The sequence below is a fragment of the Oxyura jamaicensis genome, chromosome 2 (assembly GCF_011077185.1).
Source record: "Oxyura jamaicensis isolate SHBP4307 breed ruddy duck chromosome 2, BPBGC_Ojam_1.0, whole genome shotgun sequence".
In the NCBI taxonomy this organism is placed as follows: domain Eukaryota; kingdom Metazoa; phylum Chordata; class Aves; order Anseriformes; family Anatidae; genus Oxyura; species Oxyura jamaicensis.
In genome coordinates this window covers 122756799-122775583 of record NC_048894.1, presented here as the reverse complement: position 1 = coordinate 122775583, position 18785 = coordinate 122756799, and the positions used below count along the sequence as shown (strand labels likewise).

Sequence of the window (18785 nt, the reverse complement as noted above, 5' to 3'; positions counted from 1 at the left end):
ATCACGCAGACTTTGGCTTCTCAGGCTGTCAAGCTGTGAACCTTTCCTGTGTACCTCTCCACCCTGCTCACCCCAAAGCCAATGCGCCTGGTTGCTTTTGCAGCCTTTCCCTCCTGCCTGGGCTGTGCCTTGGTACCTCTGATTTGGTGGCCTTTGGCTGTGGATCGCTGCCCAAGCCTGCACCTCTGTAGGCTGTAATCCAAGGCTCTCTCAGTCCTCCACTGGACGAGAAACTTGGAATACATTTTTTCACAGCCCAGTTTGAAGATATCTTAACACAAGCAGTGGATGAAATCACTGCTTTAGATACCACAAGTGCAGAAATTACCTGGGTAGTTGTGGTAGGAAGGGAAGGAGATGTAACTGCAGTTACACTGCTGGCTGCAGTCCTACCGTTCACCCCTTTGGTGCATCAATGGGCACCCATTCATTCATGCTTTGGAGCACTGGCAGTTAGATCAGAGGAAATCATCATTGCTATGAGCTGCAGGAGCCATAATTTCTCCAGTTTTGTATTTAAAATTGTGTACTTTGGCAAACCAAAGTCCTGTACAATAACCAGGGGAGCACTTACATGAGACAAGTATTGTTCTTGACTAATATAGTCTTGTCTGTAATACCGGTGACATTTTTTGTATTACTTTTTTTTTTTTTTTTTTGAGAGGAAAGCCCAAGGGACCATGATCAGCAATTTCTAAGTTTGAAAAAAAAAATGGGGGTAGGGGATTCCACTGAATCCACCAGTTCATAAGCAAAGGTCTGGCATATGCAAATATCTTGCATTTAGTTGTCTACTTGCATCATTTATGTATTTTCTACTAGCATTTTGTGCACTTAGGAAGTGCACAGGTAGACAGCAAGTTACTGACTTAATAAGCAGGTTCAATGGAAGAAATTATTTCTTGAGGTTATTCAGTAGCCCATAGTTTGAACTGGCAGGGCACTTTAAAGCACCAGTGACTTGCCATGCGGCAAAGTTTGGTAAATCTGTATTTGCAAACTTGTTCAGTTCTGACTCATCTTGTCTTTAAATTTTTTGCACCTTTTACCCCTGTCTTGAAACATCAAAACTGAAGAAAAAAGATGTGTAGCATACGTCATTCAACCAAGCAAATTGTAAGATGCATTTTTTGTCTTCTTTCTCGGAAGAGAGGATATGAGAAGTGGAAGAGGGCGAGCGGGGGTACACAGCGAGCAAACCCCTGGCACTCAATGGCACTCAGTAACAAAAACAGAACTGTAACCTTGCAGGAACACACAAACATCTTGGCAGGCTTCTCTTGCTGTGAGTCTGAGCTGATTCAGACAGGACGTGTACAAAAGGTCAGCAGTAGTTTCAGCATCATTGAGTCAAGACATAAATCTAGTGGGATACTTGGGGTTCTAGTGTATTGCAACAAAGAAAGGCTAGCACGCTGCATCACACTCACCATTTTTACCTTAGTTAGCCTTTCTCCTACCTTTCTGAGGCAATGGCATCAAGTAATTAAAAGGATATCATTTTCCTGTGTCTGTTCCCTTATCAATCCTAGAGCACCTTGTCCTGGCTAAAGGAACTTCTGTCTTTCTGAGAGATGCCAAGACTTGTCAGTCTGCCTCAAAGGCACTGTTTGTTGCCCCCAGGTACTCCGACTTCTTCTTGTGCTTCATCCACATCTTCCTCAGCAGGCTGGGCGTGCCGCACAGGTTGCCTCCTGTCAGTGGCAGAGAAGCTTCTGCTCCTGGTGGCAGGGTCAGGTCGTACTCTGCCATCTTCCTCAAGCGCTGCCTGTGGCTGGCAAATAAGGCACAGGAGGGCTGGAATAAAGCACTCATCTCTGGGGCCCTTTTTCTTTCCCTATGATGACCAGCCACTGACACCCATGGGGCTGCCTGTTTCCAAAGGTATGGGTGTCCCCATGGCACTGTGACAATGAGCTCTTATGTCACCCAGATCCATTTCTACTGATGAGATGCATTTATACCATGGTCAAACTGTTCCTTAGTTACACTTCAGAGACAAGATGGCAACTTAATTACATTTTCTGAGCTGCCTTAGGACAAATATTATAGACTACTTAGGGGGAAATAGTTAAATTTTGGATTTAGATTTTTTTTTCTAGTGACAGAACTGAAACTGACACCAGGGTGGCTGTATAAAAGCCATGGTTAACAATGTCATCAATGTGTTCTGCAGCCAACGTCTCCCTGCCTTTGGGAAGCAAGCAGAGTTTCTTGAGGAGGTTTTACAGCTGCGATTCAGAGATCTGCAGCTGAGGAATTCCTTGTGGTCCTGGTGAAGTGGTGCCTGGCTGGGGGGTGTCACCCGTTCCCTCCCCACCGGGCTGCTTTGGGGAGGATGGGGATGGGGATAGGGATGGGGATGGGATGGGACTCACTCGTCTGCGAGCGGGTGGTCATCCGTGGGGGAGCCTGTGAGAGCCGCCGGCTTCGCTGCGATGGGGATGGCTAGCGATGATGGGGGCTGCTGGGGGAAAAGTAACAGCACTGCTGAGTGGGAACCTGAGTTAGTCTGAGGAAAGAGGCTTTTATTTTTTAGTTTTTAAATTTTTAAGGAAAATGAATACATACTGTAAATCTCTTAGCAAGAAAAAGCAGGTTAAGGACCTGACTGCTGTACCCTTGCCCACACAAACGCTTTGCTCACATGAATGGTCTCACTGGTTTCCGCACAGTGGCTGTATGAGCAGGACTTACACCTCCCATAAATGTGGAGGGTTAGCATAACTTTTTATTCCTTAGTTTTTATGCCTGGCTTCTTTTGTGCAGGTCACACCTACGGCTGCTTTCCGAACCATCACAATTTCTTGAGCCTTTATGAATGTTTCCCCTGAACTGGATACTTCTGGGTGTGCTCTGAAAGGATCCCAAGACTTAAAGATCTTTGAAATTACTTTTGCAAATACTCTTTGAAATTCAATCAGGTTATTTGCTGGTAGGTGTAATTAGTTCCATTACACTAATAAAATTAATGCTGTTAATTTTGACCATCCTTAAATATTGGTCATTTTCCTCGAGTGTAGCCCAGCTAACACTCAGCTAACAGCTATCCAGTATATTGTGGCCTTCCAAAGAACGTTTGAAGCCATAAAGTTTCTGTAGCTTAGTTTAGTGTTGATCAGAAACTTTTCAGAGCACTATTTTCTGTTTGAAAATCTAGTTTTTACAGAGTGTAAGGACTTCAAAAATTGTTTTCGTAAGAAAAAGAGGAGGAAAATATTTTAGCAAAGCTGAATCATTCTGAACCAAAACATTTTGTCCCTACTACAGAACAAGTGTTCAGATTTTGTATGATGATTTCCTGTTGACTCTGTATTGACCTTTGTGATTGATCCTATCATATTTTCAGCATTATGTTCTGGAGTGTGTGAATTATTTGACACTTGTTCCATCTTAGAAATACATATTTTCCCAATTTATCAAGTCTCCTGGGGAGCAAGAGGCTAATTCCTCCCAAGTCTTGCCAGGGCTGACCATGCAGGTGCCTGCCTGCCTCCATCCTTCAATGTGTCCTCGGTTCGGGAGGGGCAGCTCTGCTGTGCCAGCCCCTTCTCCCAGCCGGGTAGCCCCTGGCATCTAGCCTGTCTCAAAGCCTTCAAGAAGCCCTGCAAGTGCTGCCCGAGGCTGACACACTGTTAATGTGGGACATGTTAACAGGTACTAGGTTTTAATATGCATCAGGCAGTGGTAGGTGGTCTTGCTGTGTTCACTTACCAAAGATTTTCTATCTGACTGGTGATTACAGGACTTGGATGACTCTCGTTCAGTTATTCCCACTGCAAAGCATAAGGAACAGGGCATTACCGGTAATCATCCCATTGGCACAGCTTGTATGAAAAGCACCCTTCTGTGTATTTAAGCCAGGTATGAAAACAGCCAGGATTCAGGTTGTAGTCCCACCAGATTTGATTATAGCCAAAAGTGAAAAAAAAAATAAATCTTTATTCTGATCATCTACTGTGATGTCAAAATGAATGATATTGAAATTGCTTAAGCCATCATGAAAAACATCATTTAACTGCGCTTAGACTTTTCAAATGAGATGACGAACTTTCCTTAGACCAAATGGCGCCCTTTCCCACTGCTAACACTTTTATATATGTGTGCGTGTGTACATGTGCATACACGTATTTTTATAAACGTGTGTATGTACATGAAAAAAAGCTAACCCAGTTTTTGTGTACCCTTGAGCTCCCCATCATGTTTGTCCTGTCTAGGAGCAGGGAGTCATTCTCCATTCTGGGTTGACCCAAGGAATTATTCTCACATGGACAGTGATGTGTGTGACATCCACCCCACCACAGGGAGGGATTTAAACCTTTCTGTCTGCCTCTGGCCCAGTGGGACCTGTCTCTGCTGTCCTCAAGCCTGGAGGTTAGCTTGCAATTGCAGGCGAGTGCTCAGTCGAGGCCTTATCCCCATGCAAATGCTCACTGACATTCCTGCAGTTGTGCCAAGGAAATAAATGAAGGAGGGATTCCAGATTTTTTCTCATGGAGCCAAATCCTCCCATTTGGCTGTGGGAATGATGTGGATCTCTCTCTCTCTCTCTCTCTTTTTTTTTTTTTCTCTCCTATTTTTCTTTTCATTCCTGGCCATTTTTAGGTGTCTGCTCTTTTTTAAAAGTGGTATTCAAGTAAGGGAAGAGCAAAGACTTACAGAAACACCAGGATTCACCAAGACAGAAAATACAATATGATTCACAACTGCTGTTACCAAGGAAATATAAATAATGACTGGAAACCTCAGAAATAGCAGAGATGCTGCTTATAGCACTATCTCCAGCGTGAGTTAACAGTCAGAAATGTCTTGTCCTTCTGGGGGCAATAGCTGACCAAGATAAATATCTTAACTAGCTTCTCTCCTGCTGCTCTCCCCCGCCAGTAATTCCATTAGGTACCTAACTGTATCCCTCACGTCAAAGTTTAATTCAATTACTTTCTCTCATCTTGTGTGTTAGGTTACTAACAGTGCTGGGAAAGTGGCTCCAGGCAGCAGTGCTTCAGCTAATGTCCATATATATATATATATTCCCATTATACATAACATATATATCGTTACAATATATAAACCATATGCTATAACAATAGATAATCTATATAAATATTACAATATATAAACAATATACAGGAACAATATATATATATATAATTTGTTTGCTCTTATATTGTCTGATTCTTCCATTCAGCATCCCCCTCTTATTAGGTACAGGAAATGCTCTGGTCAACTTTTGCAAAATATTTAAGCAGAAGTAAGTCCCCGTGGCTTCAGTTTGGTAAGCTCTCGACAGGACAGGGGTGGCTGGGTGCAGTGTGAATGCCACTTCCAGAAGGTGCTATGGATGGCCAAGCATGGGACAAGGGTCGCTCCACACCTTTTACTCTGACTTTGCCCTATGTTTCCAAGATGAGTGCCTGTACAAAACTGAGTACTTCTTTCCTGTAGAATAAATGCATATATACACATATATATTTAATCTATCTACCCTGTGAAGCAAAGCACAGCTTTGAGGGCTGTCAGGAGTTTATTGTTCTGGTCTTGACACCTGACCTGCTCCATGCTAGTACGGACTGTCCTTATGCCTTGATATTTGTACAGCGTTTCTAATGCTAGCAATAAGCATGCTGATGCTCTCATCTGTACTCCTTGCACATTTCTAGATTACTATGAAAATGTAACTGTTTGTTCTGTTACTCAGATCTCAATTTGTTGTTTATCAGATCTGAAGTCTGCTTAATATTCAACAATAATTGTCTACGAAGCAAGCCTGGAAAACACCGAAGTCAGAACTATACCAGTAAGGATGTTGAAAGATGTTTTTGAGGGGTGAAATATATGTAGAGGGCACATTTGTTGAGATTAATGCAAACAGATGATGTACATCTTGGGACAAATATATTTATCACTTTATAACACATTAGGTTGGCTCTCCAGCTGTTGAGAAACAGCTGCAGAAAACTTTCCACACTCTTTCATGGCACCTCATTCTCTGTGTAGATACTGGTTAGTACAACGCGTACTGAAACCAGAAGCTGTAGCATATCATCCAACCCAAACCGTTCTACGATCCTTTGATCATAGCAAAGAGCTATTTTTATTTTCATACAAATATTTGCAAACACTTCTGCTTTTCTCCCCTTAAAATGCTAAATTTGTAAATTCAGGTGATCAAAAGTTATGAAGCACCAGAACGGGACCACAGTTATTTTATTCCCCAGAGGTCTAGCCATTGAGATTCAGACTCTAATTTGTGAGCAGAAACCATTTTTCCACAGATTGTTCTGCCCCATTCAGTGCACCACATAGACAGTGTTTACTCAGAAAGGAGTTATTCATCCTCAGCTTTTATTGTTCAGTACGTGGTCCTATACCTAGTTTTCCCACTAGTAAATCCTCTGAAGGCTAGACTATTCATTTTTATGGGCTTTTCTGTATTGTTGATCACTGTGGTCAACATCTGCAGAAACATAAAAAAAAATCCAACAGCTCCGTAGCCTCCTGGAGGATAAGGGGTTATACCGGGGAAACAAAGAGTACTGAGATTAGATGTTCCTGGGATGCAGTTTTCAGAGGAATTGAGCAGGATGCAGCACAGTTTGCAGTCAAAGTACAGTTTTTGTGGCAGCTAGAAATGAGTGCTCCTGGGTATCAGAGTCTGAATTGTGAAATAGGCACCCAGAAAACAGGGGATGTATCAGCTGTGTTAGGTGATGTGCATCGCTGAGGAACCTGGTGGCAGTAATGGACATAGCTTAAGGAGCTATTTCAGGAACTTGGAGATGTCCCACTGAGTTCTCTGAGCACTTTCTGTGCCAGGATCCTACAAATATCCTCATGCTACACAACTTAAGGTAGCCCTAGGGGAGCTCTGATGTCTTAAACAGCTGCTCCTGGTGAAATTGGCCTGTCCAATGCTCTTTTCTCCCTCTGTCTGCTCCTCCAACAGTCCATTTTGCCTCTGTTTTGTTTCCAGATCTTCTCTTTTGATCAACAATGTTGAATTCAGCATTAGTTGCTCTCTCTTTCCCATTCAGTTTCAGCCCAATCACTTCCCTTTCTCCCCTTATGAGAATTGTTCCCCCCATTTTCTACTCCTTTCAGATTCCTGCATCCTTTCTCCCATTAATGCTTACCTGGTCCCTTTTCCCCTTTGCTTCCCCTCACAACAGACACCACAAGTCTCTTCTTTCTCCCCTAGCACCTCTCTGCCACCCACTGCCCCCCAGCCAGTCCCAAACACTCCTTCTCCATTCCTCCTCCAACCCCTCAGCCCCAGCTCTTTGTTCAGCCATGTCCTGGCTCCTTTCCCGGTTTCAGATCTTTCCCCACAGTCCCAAGCTCAATTTGTCCCTTCCCAGATCCCCAGGCCCTGCTCTTGTCCACTCCGTGTTCAGATCAGGTGCCTTACAAGCCATGTAGTTGCAGATGGGTGGTGTGAAGAACATGCTCGTTCATGGTAGGATCTGCTTTATATATTTAGCTGCTTTTAACAGCTAAACTTCCTATGTCTCTACCAAACGTCTGCCATATGGGATTTTTCAAAGTCTTTTAGCTTGGTTGCATCTGGGTGGTTTTTCATGGGAGAGCAAAAGGTGTGTTTTTGATTAAAAGGTCATCCCATGCCAAAACGGCCCTGCTCCAGCTTCCTCCTTCCAAGCATAACACATCAGCACTGAAGGAACTGAACGACCAGTCTGTTTATGTTTATTAATTTCCTTGCTTTTGCATTGGCAAACTCTATTTTCTCCTTCATGGGTTCTCACAAATATGACGAACAAGTTTCAGTAAAAAAAAAAAAAAAAAAAAAAAAAAAGAACAAAATCAGGCCCATGGCTGACATCCAGAATCTAAAATTTCAACCCAAATGATTATGTTTTGGCAAATTTTAAGCAACTGAACAGGGATTTTATATAATAAGATGAGTCAGGCAAGCTCAGTTATAAGCAATCTATCATCGCTACAATACTGCCAACTCTTGGAAAGGGAGAGTTTATGACTTTGAATAAAGCAAGTGCTGCTTTATTAGCTTGCTCTTGCAGGGAGCAGAGCTCTGCAATGATGTGGTCTTTATCTCATAAATTCCACCAAGTGTTTTAAGCATGGAAGTACCCTTTCTCTACATAAAAAAAAATGTCTGCTTCACTGCAGACTGGAAGACTGCAACACCTAGAAATGTTCTGAAGCAGTGGAGACAGAGAAGGCGGTGAAGCCATTTCCGAGGACTTACCGTGCATGGTGGTGCAGGGTCCCTGCTGCCCGCCCCGCAGGCGGCCCAAGCCCCGTACCTCCTCTTCTCTGTAGAACATTTGGTGGAGATTACCGTGGTGGGGCTGACAGTCAGACACCGCTATCACCTGCAGGGAAGATGCAAAAACGTCCTGTTAGAGCCAGACTGGGACAGGGCCACCTCTGCAGGCCACCAGGGGGTCTGCTGTCAGAGTCCTTCTGGAGCAGCCGTGGTGGGGAGCAGTGTGCTGCTCGCTGTTCTGACTGCTTTCCTGTCATCTGGGGAGAGGTTTCTTTGGTGGGGACTGAGGTGGGATTCATCTTGTTTGGTTTCTGACTCTGAGCTTGAGAAGTACAAAGCACGGAAAAATCAGGTGTGTTCCCTCAGGGCCCCAGGTGCTGAGCTGCAGCTTCCTGCATTCGCTTCAAGAGAACGAAGCGTGGCCCTAGTTAACTTGTACTGATTCAGGATACCCCTCTGAGTCAGCTTAGCTTTAGTTTCTTATTGCATCATATTTTGGGCAGTCAGTTAAAGTTATGCAACGTGAATTAAAAACGCTATTTCTTCAGGCCTCTCCTGTCTCACCTGCTATTGACACGGAAAAGGCCTCATTCCACCCACTGGTCTGCCTTCTAGCAAACACTCCAGATAAAAACAAGACAGCCTTCAGGTACGTCCCCTTGAGTTCATAAAATCATTCATTTTCTTTAAATAAATTTGAATTCAGCGTACTGTTAATGTGCAATATTCTGTGTTTGTGAACCTTGACACAGATTTAAAAACACGTGCAAACAGATGTTTCCCAAAACAGGAAAAAAAGGAAAAGCCCAAACCCGACCACTTTTTACTTCTTTAGATTCCTTGTTTCCTCAGGAGTCTGGTCTGGACCCTCTTGACCAGTGGGACAAGTAGCTGGAATGGGGCCGAAAGCAGGCAGAAATGCTGCTGCAAAGGGCTGGTGAGGCCACCAAGCCCTAATCCGAGACGTAAGAGGGGTTTTCTTCTAGTTCGGAGCATCTTGGCAGGCAGCCTAGCGCAGTCCCTTCTCTGTAAGCTACTTAAGGACGTGCCCAGTGCTAAGGTAAAGCCAAAGGGCCTGCTGGTGTCCTTGAAGTCAGGCACGTGCACCAGGTGGGGCCTGGCTCTCCTGACCAGGAATCTGGCACTGCCGGACAGGGCTGGGCCACACCATCCTGCCCAAAACTCAAGAATGAGGGGGCTGCTGGTGGCGGGAGGCCTCCTCTTGCTGCTCCATCATTTAACTTTTGCTCACACTTGGTCTTGTTTGGTGTGTGGCTGAAAATTTCTGCAGCCCTCTCCTAGCCAGACACCCGAGGTCGCTGCTTTTGCATGGTCATGGAAAGAGGTTTTTGGTAAGTAGGATGCGGGCTGCAGCAGTCTCTAGTCCTGAAAGTGGCTTGTTTGATCAGTGTAAACCACAGCTGACTTGAAATTTAACAATCTGCCTGTGCATTGCAAGGGATGATACTTAGTTTGAACTCTGTAAATAGTAGGAATTATTTAGGCACGTTATCTATGTTCTCAAGGTCTCTTGTTACATGTCATATCAGTAGTGCCAGAACACCTTCAAGCAAGTTTCAATGCCGTTTGCCATTACAGTCAGGGACAGCAGCACCATCTCAGTTAACTTGCTTGTTTGCAGCATTTGGCTATAGTACACTATGGGAGTTTCTTAACTCCTAATTCGAGACTTCACTGCAACTTTGGCTAGCTACCTCACCCATTACTGTAATACATAAAGACTTATCTAGGTCAGGAAACTAAACCTGCTACAACACACTTTTGATCTAAAGTGGAGCTGACATTTCTCTAGGGTACTTAGGGTAAGGCAGAAGGATCAGCTAGAAGTCACTTTTCTTTTCTAAATGTACGAGGAAATTTAAATCTTGTGTGAATGGCAGAGTCATCCAAACTCTGCCGAATTAGTAAACAGCTCTTGAAATAATTACTAAGTTAAACCTCTATGTCATTTGCACGGTTCATTCTGTTTGCAGGATGCTGACTCTGAATTCAGAGCTCAACAAAAGGTCCTTTTTTTATTTTATTTTATTATTATTATTATTTTTTTTATGTGGACATGCACATGAGGGCACTGAGGCCTGGCACACCCACTGGTGTTGCACAAGGGACACAGAGGACACAGGAGCGTTGCAGGACAGTGCAGAGGCTGCTCCAGCAACCCCATCAGCACTCTTGGAACCAAAGCACACTAGAAGGGGCCAATTAAACATCTGGGTTTGGGTAAAACTTCAAAGCTTAGAGGCTGGATGATGTGGTGATTGTTTATAGAGGAACTGTCAGGTTTTTGGAGGTAAGCTTTTTTTTGATGGTCTAATGCTGATCTAATTTTTAACATGGCAGCACTAGCATACACAGAGGGATTTGCCAGCTTTCTGCAAAGTATTCAGGTACTGTCATCAAGAGTGTTTTTAGAGTTGTAATCACAATACTAGGGGGATAGGAGTGCATGGAAATCAAAAGAAAGGATCTACTGTCACTGGGAAGAACTTTTAATAGGACAACAGGAACTGCAAATAACAATACTGGTGAAATAATTTTATAAAAGAAGGTGCTTCTCCCTTTCACCCTTCCACTGCCATGATTGTGCTTCTGGGGCAGATTCTCGAATGTCATGGAAGTTACCTTAGGTCAGTCACCTGAATGTTAAATCACTCAATGCTACACTGCTTGAGTATTTCTGCCATGAAAAAAAAGTCTGGCAGATGTCCACGTTGCTTGGTATTTTTGCCCTTGTCTAGGAGTAAAGTTGCGCATCCACTGCAATCACCAGAGCAGAAGCTCTCAAGTTAGCTGAGGCTTTTCTACAGCACAGACTGCAGGTGCAGAAGTAAAAGTGAAAAATAAATAATCATACTGCTACGTTAGTGTGGGTATAGAAATTGGTAATCACAACTTCCTCACAGGCATCTATATTCCACTAGGTGCAATTTATTTGAATGGTTGCACATCAGCAGCTGCATCACACTGAAAAAGAGGAATGCACAAGTCAAGGATCTGACTGTCCAAATTGCATTGGTTTGCAAGCCTTGCTTATCTGGATCTGCAGACCATTCCTTAGGCTTGGTGCTCCTGCTGCTAATACGATGCTGTGTGCATCATGACTAAGAGCCAGTCAAGGGATATCTTTCACTGGGGTCAGGAAAGCCCCAAAGGACAGAGAAAATCATATCAAAATACAGCAACAAAACAGGGACTTTCCTCTCTTGTTTTCTTAGACCTTTGTGAGTATAGTGCTGAGTACAACAGCCGACCCAACCCAAATTAAATATTAGAGGCCCCCTACCTGACAGAAGCAATTTTCTGCTAAGTTTTTAAACATCATAACAGACATACGGTTGCCCTAGATTTTGATGAGAGCTATCTGAAAATTATTCAGCTGAATAGGTTTATGAGAAAGTTCTGATTAGAGGAAATCTGGCATTTGGTTGGAAAAGTATTTATTTAGTCAAAAAAAAAAAAAAAGAAAAGAAAAGAAAAGAAAAGAAAAAGAAAAAAGAGTAACTATATGATCATTCTGCCTTATGAGAACAATTCACTTTTTGTTTGGACTTTTAAGCTATTTTTACGTCGTGTGACGACATATGTGAGAGCATAACAAATAAAAAAGGAGTATCTAAAAATGGCTTATTTTGAGCAACACTGGGACACTGAACTTCATCCTCATTTGGGTTGAAGAGTCACTTTGAAACAGCCCGAGTGACTGGATGAAAATAAGATTTTTACAAACTGAGAAATTACACACATACTTTTTTTTTTTTTTTTTTTTTTTTTTTTTTTAACTCAAAAACACAGGAATATTCCTGTCTCTTATTGAGGTCCACTTCAGGTATCCTTTGAAGTATTTGGGTTCTGTGATCTGCTTTAATAACCAGGAGAGAGGATGGGGGCAAATGTGGCAAGTTCTTTTTTCCCAGTGCATGGGTACGTGTGGTAAGCAGGGGGGCCCGTGGTGCTGTGGGGAGATTAGGGAATGTAGAATTTGGATAGAGCATGGGAATAGGAAAGACCATGGAGCAAAATATTTCAGCAAAGTGCTAGAGACCTACCTGTGTCTGCAATGAGAAGAAACACTTTGACAGAAGAGTCTTAAAGCTTGTGCTTTAACATGCACAAGAGAAAGCGGGGCTGTCATGCCTACAAGACAGAACTGCAATAAAGGGATGATGGAAGGGGTCATGAATAGGCTAAATGGGTTTAAGAAAGGAAAATTGGCTCTAAAGACAAGAAAACTCAAATGAAACCAGTATGTCAAAGTGTCTAAACTTGGAAAACATTTTCTCAGTGTTCAGATCTTTTACTAATGCTGTTATTACTATTTATTTAATAATAATGCCTAGCAGATATAATCAGGGACAAAAATACTTAGAGACCTATTGAAGAGAACTGCACCGAACATGAGTCACCCATACAGTAAAGGGAAAGCAGGGAATGAGGAGAAAAAAACTGAGACTGCATAGCACAGGGCTGTGGTAAATGTTTAGGTGTTTTTCTGCCCAAAGCAGGAGCGAGCACTGTGGTGGATGGTAGGGATGGAGAGAGAGGAGAGAACCATACACAGATGCAAGATGCTGAGATGTTTAGGTGCCAGGTTAACCCTGTGCCACCAGGAGCAAGGGACAAGCATCCTCCTGTGGCTCTCTTAGAGTCATTTTTTTTTTTTTTTGACTGGAGGTTACAGCCCATCACTTGATGTTTTCCTCCCAAATTCTCTGTGTAATGTGGTACTGGCTCCCCGGTTAATGTGTGTATGTATTGCTATGATTTGCTTGTTTTTCTTTCCTGCCTGTCCCTCTGGCACTATTATTAGTGCTTTATGGATAAGAGTTAAGTCTGTGAATCCCTCAGATGACCCGTGTTATAAGCAATGTTCATTTTGAATAGCTCTGCACAAAGACATTATTTTTTGAGGAGTTTCAAAGTAATTCTCTAATAATCTGTATATAGGGACTAAATCATCTGTAGCTGTATAGAAACTCCCTTTTCTCATTCTCTGCATCAGACACTGCTACACTTCTTTGTCCTGAAAGATCTGCTTCCCATTTCTCCATGGCATTTTGAAAGATAAACTTAGCCAAGTAGAATGAAAACAAACAAATGAAACAAAGAGAGAGGGAGAGAAATTTTTCTTACACTCTTGGTTAGGATGTGCTGCGTACTTTTGGCTCTCCTTCGGGCAGGACTACATGCTGTGAAAAGAACAACAGAAAAACAGTCAGAGTGGGGTGGAGGCAGACATGCCCAAGTAGCACGCAACTGTGGTGCCCATTGAGGGTGCTGGTGAGGATCTTGCTGGTTTGCAGTGGAAATGGGCACTGCTCTGTTTGGGGTGAAGTCTTAGGAGACCAGCAGCGACCCTCACCTCAGGTAGGTTTCCTGCCCCACTGCAGGCGGGCATGAAATGGGAGAGAGTGTCCAAAGAGGCTCGTGGTGTTTGACACTTGTCTGGTGTCTCTGTGCATGTCAGCTCTTCTCTTAGCCCCCATGCAGTCTCTGCTGGGGGACTCAGAAAATATAAGGGCTGGAGACAGCTGGTGCTGGATAATAACTGCTATTATTGGGGGAAAAGAAAAAAAAAAGAAAAAAGAAAAAAAATACCACCACCACCACAACAAAACCTCACCTCATTTCATGTTTTTTAAAGCCACTTCTCATTACTTTGTGGTGCTGTAGCTGTGCTACACCAGTAAGATTATGTCAAATGTGCCTCCGAATTTCCCCAAAAGGATGGCATGGTGGGGAGGGGAAGAAAAACGGGTTTAAGGAGGTTTCCAGCTGAAACAACACAAAAGAAAGTCTTTTTTTAAATGTCACCTCAGAGACCATTTTCTAGCTATACAATGCAGACATCTGTGGGCACAGGGCAAGAGCCTTCCCAAAGTGTCTGCACTTTCCCATGGGTTTCCAGGAGGAATCTGCCTTTTCCTACAGGAGGCTGTGTCCTGGCCTCCTGCCTGACTATATTTGGGATTGGGGCTCGTTGGTGTTAGAAGAAATCGAGCTTCTCCTTCCATCCAGCAAGCTTCAACCATGACTAGTATCTACACTGACTTTGGAGAGGCTCATCACTTTATCTAAATTCAGATTTTTTTTTCCAGAAAGCTCAAATCACTTCATGAAGAAATTTCAGTTTTATCGCATTATGTCCAAAGCACAACATCCGTGCTACATCTGTTCCTTTTTTATTTATTTATTTAGCAGCTGGTTACAGAAGGGAGCCTGCAAAAACTTGCAAAATTCAGAGCCAGGTTTAACTCTAATTCTAAATGCTGACCCTGAGGGCAAGGCGTGTGCAGGGAGGCTTCCCATTCAGGCTCCATTTATAGCCCAAAGGTTTTGAAGCGTCAGGAAGGTTTGTTAAGGAGTCACAGGTGACTCTTGCTCTCCAGCTGTGTTTGCCTTTACATTTTTGGCATCCAGGAGCTGCAGTGCTCATCTTTGCTATGCGTTAATGTTTGTGAAGACTTTGGAAGATGTGGAAGCAGCTGGAGTTGGCCCAAGGCTTTTTGTTACTGCTGTGAATCTGAGTTCCTGCCCTGAAGTGATGAGGTGCAGTCCTGAAGGACCTGGGCCTACTGCTCCCGCTGCCTGTGGGGCCGTGGGGGGCTGAGTGACAGCAGCGGTGGCCTCCACAGTGCTGGGCACTGCTGCCCATGCCACGGCCTCTCCCTGGATGGTATGAAGGAAAACGGAGCAGCTTTTGGGGCTGTGGTACAAGAAGAGCTGGCCATGGGATCAGAATCACACTTCCTACACAACCTGCATTTGTCTAAGAGCTACCCCTGGCAGTGCGGGACAATGCCAGCAATGACTTGTGTGTGGCATCCCATGATTTCTCCCTTGCACGCAGGGAAGTTGCCAGCCCTGGGGTGTGTAGGTGCTCAGTCACAGGAATCCAGGCATTTTGGCAATTTTAGTGGGGGAATCTAGGCAAACCGGGAGTCTTAGTGCCTACAGCCACTAGCCTGTGGGTCTGGGGATCTCAGCTTTATGTAGCTCACTGTTCAGGTACTTTCATGGATCCAGACCTGAAATCCCCACTTCAGATGGGTGGTCTGATTTTCTGCAATGCTGAATACCTGCACTGAAAACCAGACCACCAGTTCAGACACCACAGTGAGGATACAAATACTGAGCATCAGGACCCCATCAGACAGAAACAGAGTTTTGGCCAAGCTCTGTCCATAGTTAAGCAGGATGGTAACACAGGAGGTGATAAATCTTGTCCCAGTCCCCTGCTAGCAACCTGCTGAGGTACAGGGTGCTTACACACCTATCACAAGCGAGTTGTCTGTGTGCACAGTTAGAGTGTGCTCAGCTGTCAGCCTGATCACAGCCTGTTTTGAATGGGGTGATATCCTCAGGGATCCCTACTGCCTTCTCCTGTATAAGTAATTTTATATTTTAAATCATGGCAAGCATGGGGTGAAAATCGTACAAGCACAATGAAGTCATTATTTATTTATTTATTTATTTATTTATTTTCCTGTGAATGTGTTGTAACTCACTTTTGAAGCAGCTGCAATCACCTTTACTACTGGTATTGCATTGTTTGAGGACTATAACCATTAACTGTTCACAGGCAAAGCACTTTAAACTCAAGTGCAGAAAAGTTTAGTGACACAAAGGATCACTCTGGCGTTTTATGTATTTTACTGCCCAGCGTGAGGAGTACAGTTTATACATATTTCTTCCAGAAGTCAGTACTGTTGTGCTGTTACTGGCACCAGGCTGGTGCACAATGAACCGTGTACTAATGTACTTAATGGTAATAAATTTGCCTATTTTCAGAGTGCGTACGATCCACAGACTGACTCACTCGCTGCCTGTCATTTGCCAGCATACGTGGCAAATGGCTCACATGGGCTGAAGAAAGGGAAGGCATGAAAGGGAAGTCACAGCACCAGCAAACATGCAATTACTTGAATAGCCATTGAAAGAAGAGTGAATTGCGGAGGTAGACGTGAGTGACCCACTTGCACAGGAATACAATGGCAGCAATGAAAACAGTGGGGTTGCGGGGCTCTCCCTGCAAACACGATTTTTCTGCAGGGAGCAGCAGCAGGAAGGCATGGCTGAATTCTTGCAGATGCCGTTTCTGGATTTGCCTGCAAGAGGCTGTTTGTATGTGCAGTCCAGATTTCAGGCAACAAAAACAATTACAATGACGGTTCACTTTGTCATTTCCACTTACGTTCTGAAATTAAGCAGCTGAGAGCTCAGGCTTGCAGCTTGCAAGTAAAGATCAGATCTGGCCCCACAATTTGTTTTCCCTGCTTTTACCTGCTTTCTTTTTCTTGTTGCTGAAATATGCAGCTATTGAGTTTAAACTAATTTGTTCAATCAAATGCAGACTAGGCTTTGTCCGGTTCTTACTCTTCATTACAAGCAATTAATGTTAATCATGCATTCATTTCGAGGGCATGGCTTTGGAAATGTTCCACTTATTGAGCCAGCAGACTTAAATTCCACATTCATGCAGTTCACCCAGTTCATCTGAGCTGCTAACTGCTCACAGAACTTCATTTTCTTTTCTATCACACAGAATAGCCACACAGTTGCAAGCTGTCACTTTAGCAATTACCTCATAGGTACGCGAACACTGATTCCAGATCTCTCCCAGTTTTGCCTGTGCGAGGATTTTACACAGCCACAATGTCGAAGCACCTGCATGGATTAGCTCCAGAAAGAAGCAGAGAGCACTGAGCTGGCAGTGCAGCGCGGCGCAAGCAGAACAGACAGAGGAGCTGCTCCTTTCAAAGGTTTCCCTAAGGATAAAACACCCCTTCCATCCAAAAGACAACACCGCACCCAGCATTATAGCTCTGATGTACTCACATTTGGATGAAATCACGGTGGTGAAAACTTCTAAATTTTCGTCGCTGCAGCTGTAAATCTGGTGCATTTTCCACCTCTCTCTCCTGACTGCCTTTCAGCTTCATGCAACTGCTCTGAACTTCTGGTAAATAGGTTTCACTAATCCAATCTGGCTCTGTGATCATTGTCCAGATCTACAAAGGACAGACTGATGCTGTGATCTCATCTCATTCCATATTCTTCATTGCAACATTTTCTGCTCCCATCTGCCTTTTTATGAATACTATTAATACAAAGATTTAATTTGGCTGTTATTTAAGCCTCTGCTCAGAGAGGAACATTTTATCCTTTTATCAGTTTGGAGAATCCTCCACAAGAAATGGCTAATAATAAAGTCTGCTCTGTGCAGCTAATGTATGGGCAAGTAAAATTTTACAGAAGTGCTGCAAGGTTTTATAAAATGAGTTGGGTTACATTTTGTGTACTTTAACACACATCATAAAATGCTGCTCCTCCCATGTCACGAGGAGCTGATTCTAAGTGTATTAAGTGTTTGGTGCCTCACCTTTTACATTTGTAAACATCCTAGCATTCCTGAGCATGTCAGAATAAAATTTTAAATGCTAAAGAAGGGCATGTCAGGCAGGCATCCGTATGTCTGAATATATGTCCCCTATGTTTTAATGGCTCCAGAGTGGGGGCAGGTGGCTCAGTCATAGCCAAGTTTCTACATGGCTTGAGGGATCTTGGGCCTTATTCCACATTTATTCACTTCAGTATAGGGGTGCCTTTCTAAAGATTTCAAGTGTGTTCCCTCATGCTCGCATCAGAAATTGTTATTCCACTTCTGTGGAAATTTGCCCCCTCAAGTTCTGCTGACTTACTCTTGCCATGGACATCTAAGCTTGAAAATGTTGGCTTGCAGGCTCCCGCAACAGATGTAGCAGAAACACTTTCAAGTGCTAACAGTGATATTAAATTATATCAGTCCAGCCTTCATTAATACTGTAATTAGCACCAAAATTAATGCTGCCTGTCTTCTATAGAATCCTGTCAGCAACAGTCCCAGTTGGAACGTGCCAGCAAACGTGGGCTGTCACTGTCATACTAATGTCATAGATAAATGTCACAGATAAATATTGGTCAAATACACATCCTGAGCCTGGAAGGAGGCTCTGAGGAAGGTGTCACTGTTTCGAGCAAGAAAGGAGCGGAGAGAAGCCGCTATCGCTTGCTACCTCCCAGGGCAGCCTCCTGCTGTCCGAGGGCAGGGAATCTGTGGCAGGGGCTGGGGGCATTGTTCCAGGAAACCGTGCGCTGCTTAAAATGGGCAGTGGGACGGCGACATAATCGAGCAAAAGTTCAATTAGTTTTTGATTTATTGTGCCACATGTTCTGCTTGTATGACTGATGCCATTAACATCAGGCTTGGCTGCCGTGTTCATCTGTCCCTGGCCGGCTCCCTCTGAACACGCGCGCGCCCAACAGATGGGGAGTTTCATGGGCTCGAAAGGAATTGTTTATCCCGCTATTGTTCCCGTGTCAAGCAATCAAACCAAATCCACTACCCACCAATAAAAAGATCAGCGCACCGTCCATTCAGCGGTGAATAGAGCAGAGGCGGTTATGCAGGGAGGATTTAAGGCTTTAAAAAGGATAAAAAAAATAATGAAGAGCAACACTGAATAGTTGCCCCCCCCCC

The 18785-nt window shown here is 43.8% G+C and overlaps 1 protein-coding gene across 2 annotated transcripts; it reads right to left on the bottom strand.

Annotated features, from left to right (window-relative positions):
* On the bottom strand, positions 1–17311 carry VXN (vexin). 2 transcript variants are annotated; one of them, XM_035316138.1, is made up of 6 exons: positions 17105–17311; positions 13400–13455; positions 8228–8354; positions 3715–3776; positions 2379–2467; positions 1–1774 (listed from the first exon to the last, which is right to left on the bottom strand). In XM_035316138.1, exons 1-6 carry the CDS (start codon positions 17169–17171, stop codon positions 1588–1590), a joined length of 588 nt encoding a protein of 195 aa, XP_035172029.1. In that variant the 5' UTR covers positions 17172–17311; the 3' UTR covers positions 1–1587. The 2 variants fall into 2 exon arrangements, with proteins under 2 accessions (XP_035172029.1, XP_035172030.1); XM_035316139.1 differs by having other exon boundaries at positions 2379–2464.
* Positions 17312–18785: the final 1474 nt, after the last annotated feature.

Coding starts and splice junctions, on each gene's coding strand:
- VXN (XM_035316138.1), bottom strand. CDS start 17,171: ATGCACCAGATTTACAGCTGCAGCGACGAAAATTTAGAAGTTTTCACC. Junction 8,355..13,399: donor AGCACATCCTAACCAAGAGT/GTAAGAAAAATT, acceptor TCTTCCCTGCAG/GTGATAGCGGTGTCTGACTG. Junction 2,468..3,714: donor AGTCAGATAGAAAATCTTTG/GTAAGTGAACAC, acceptor CTTTTCCCCCAG/CAGCCCCCATCATCGCTAGC.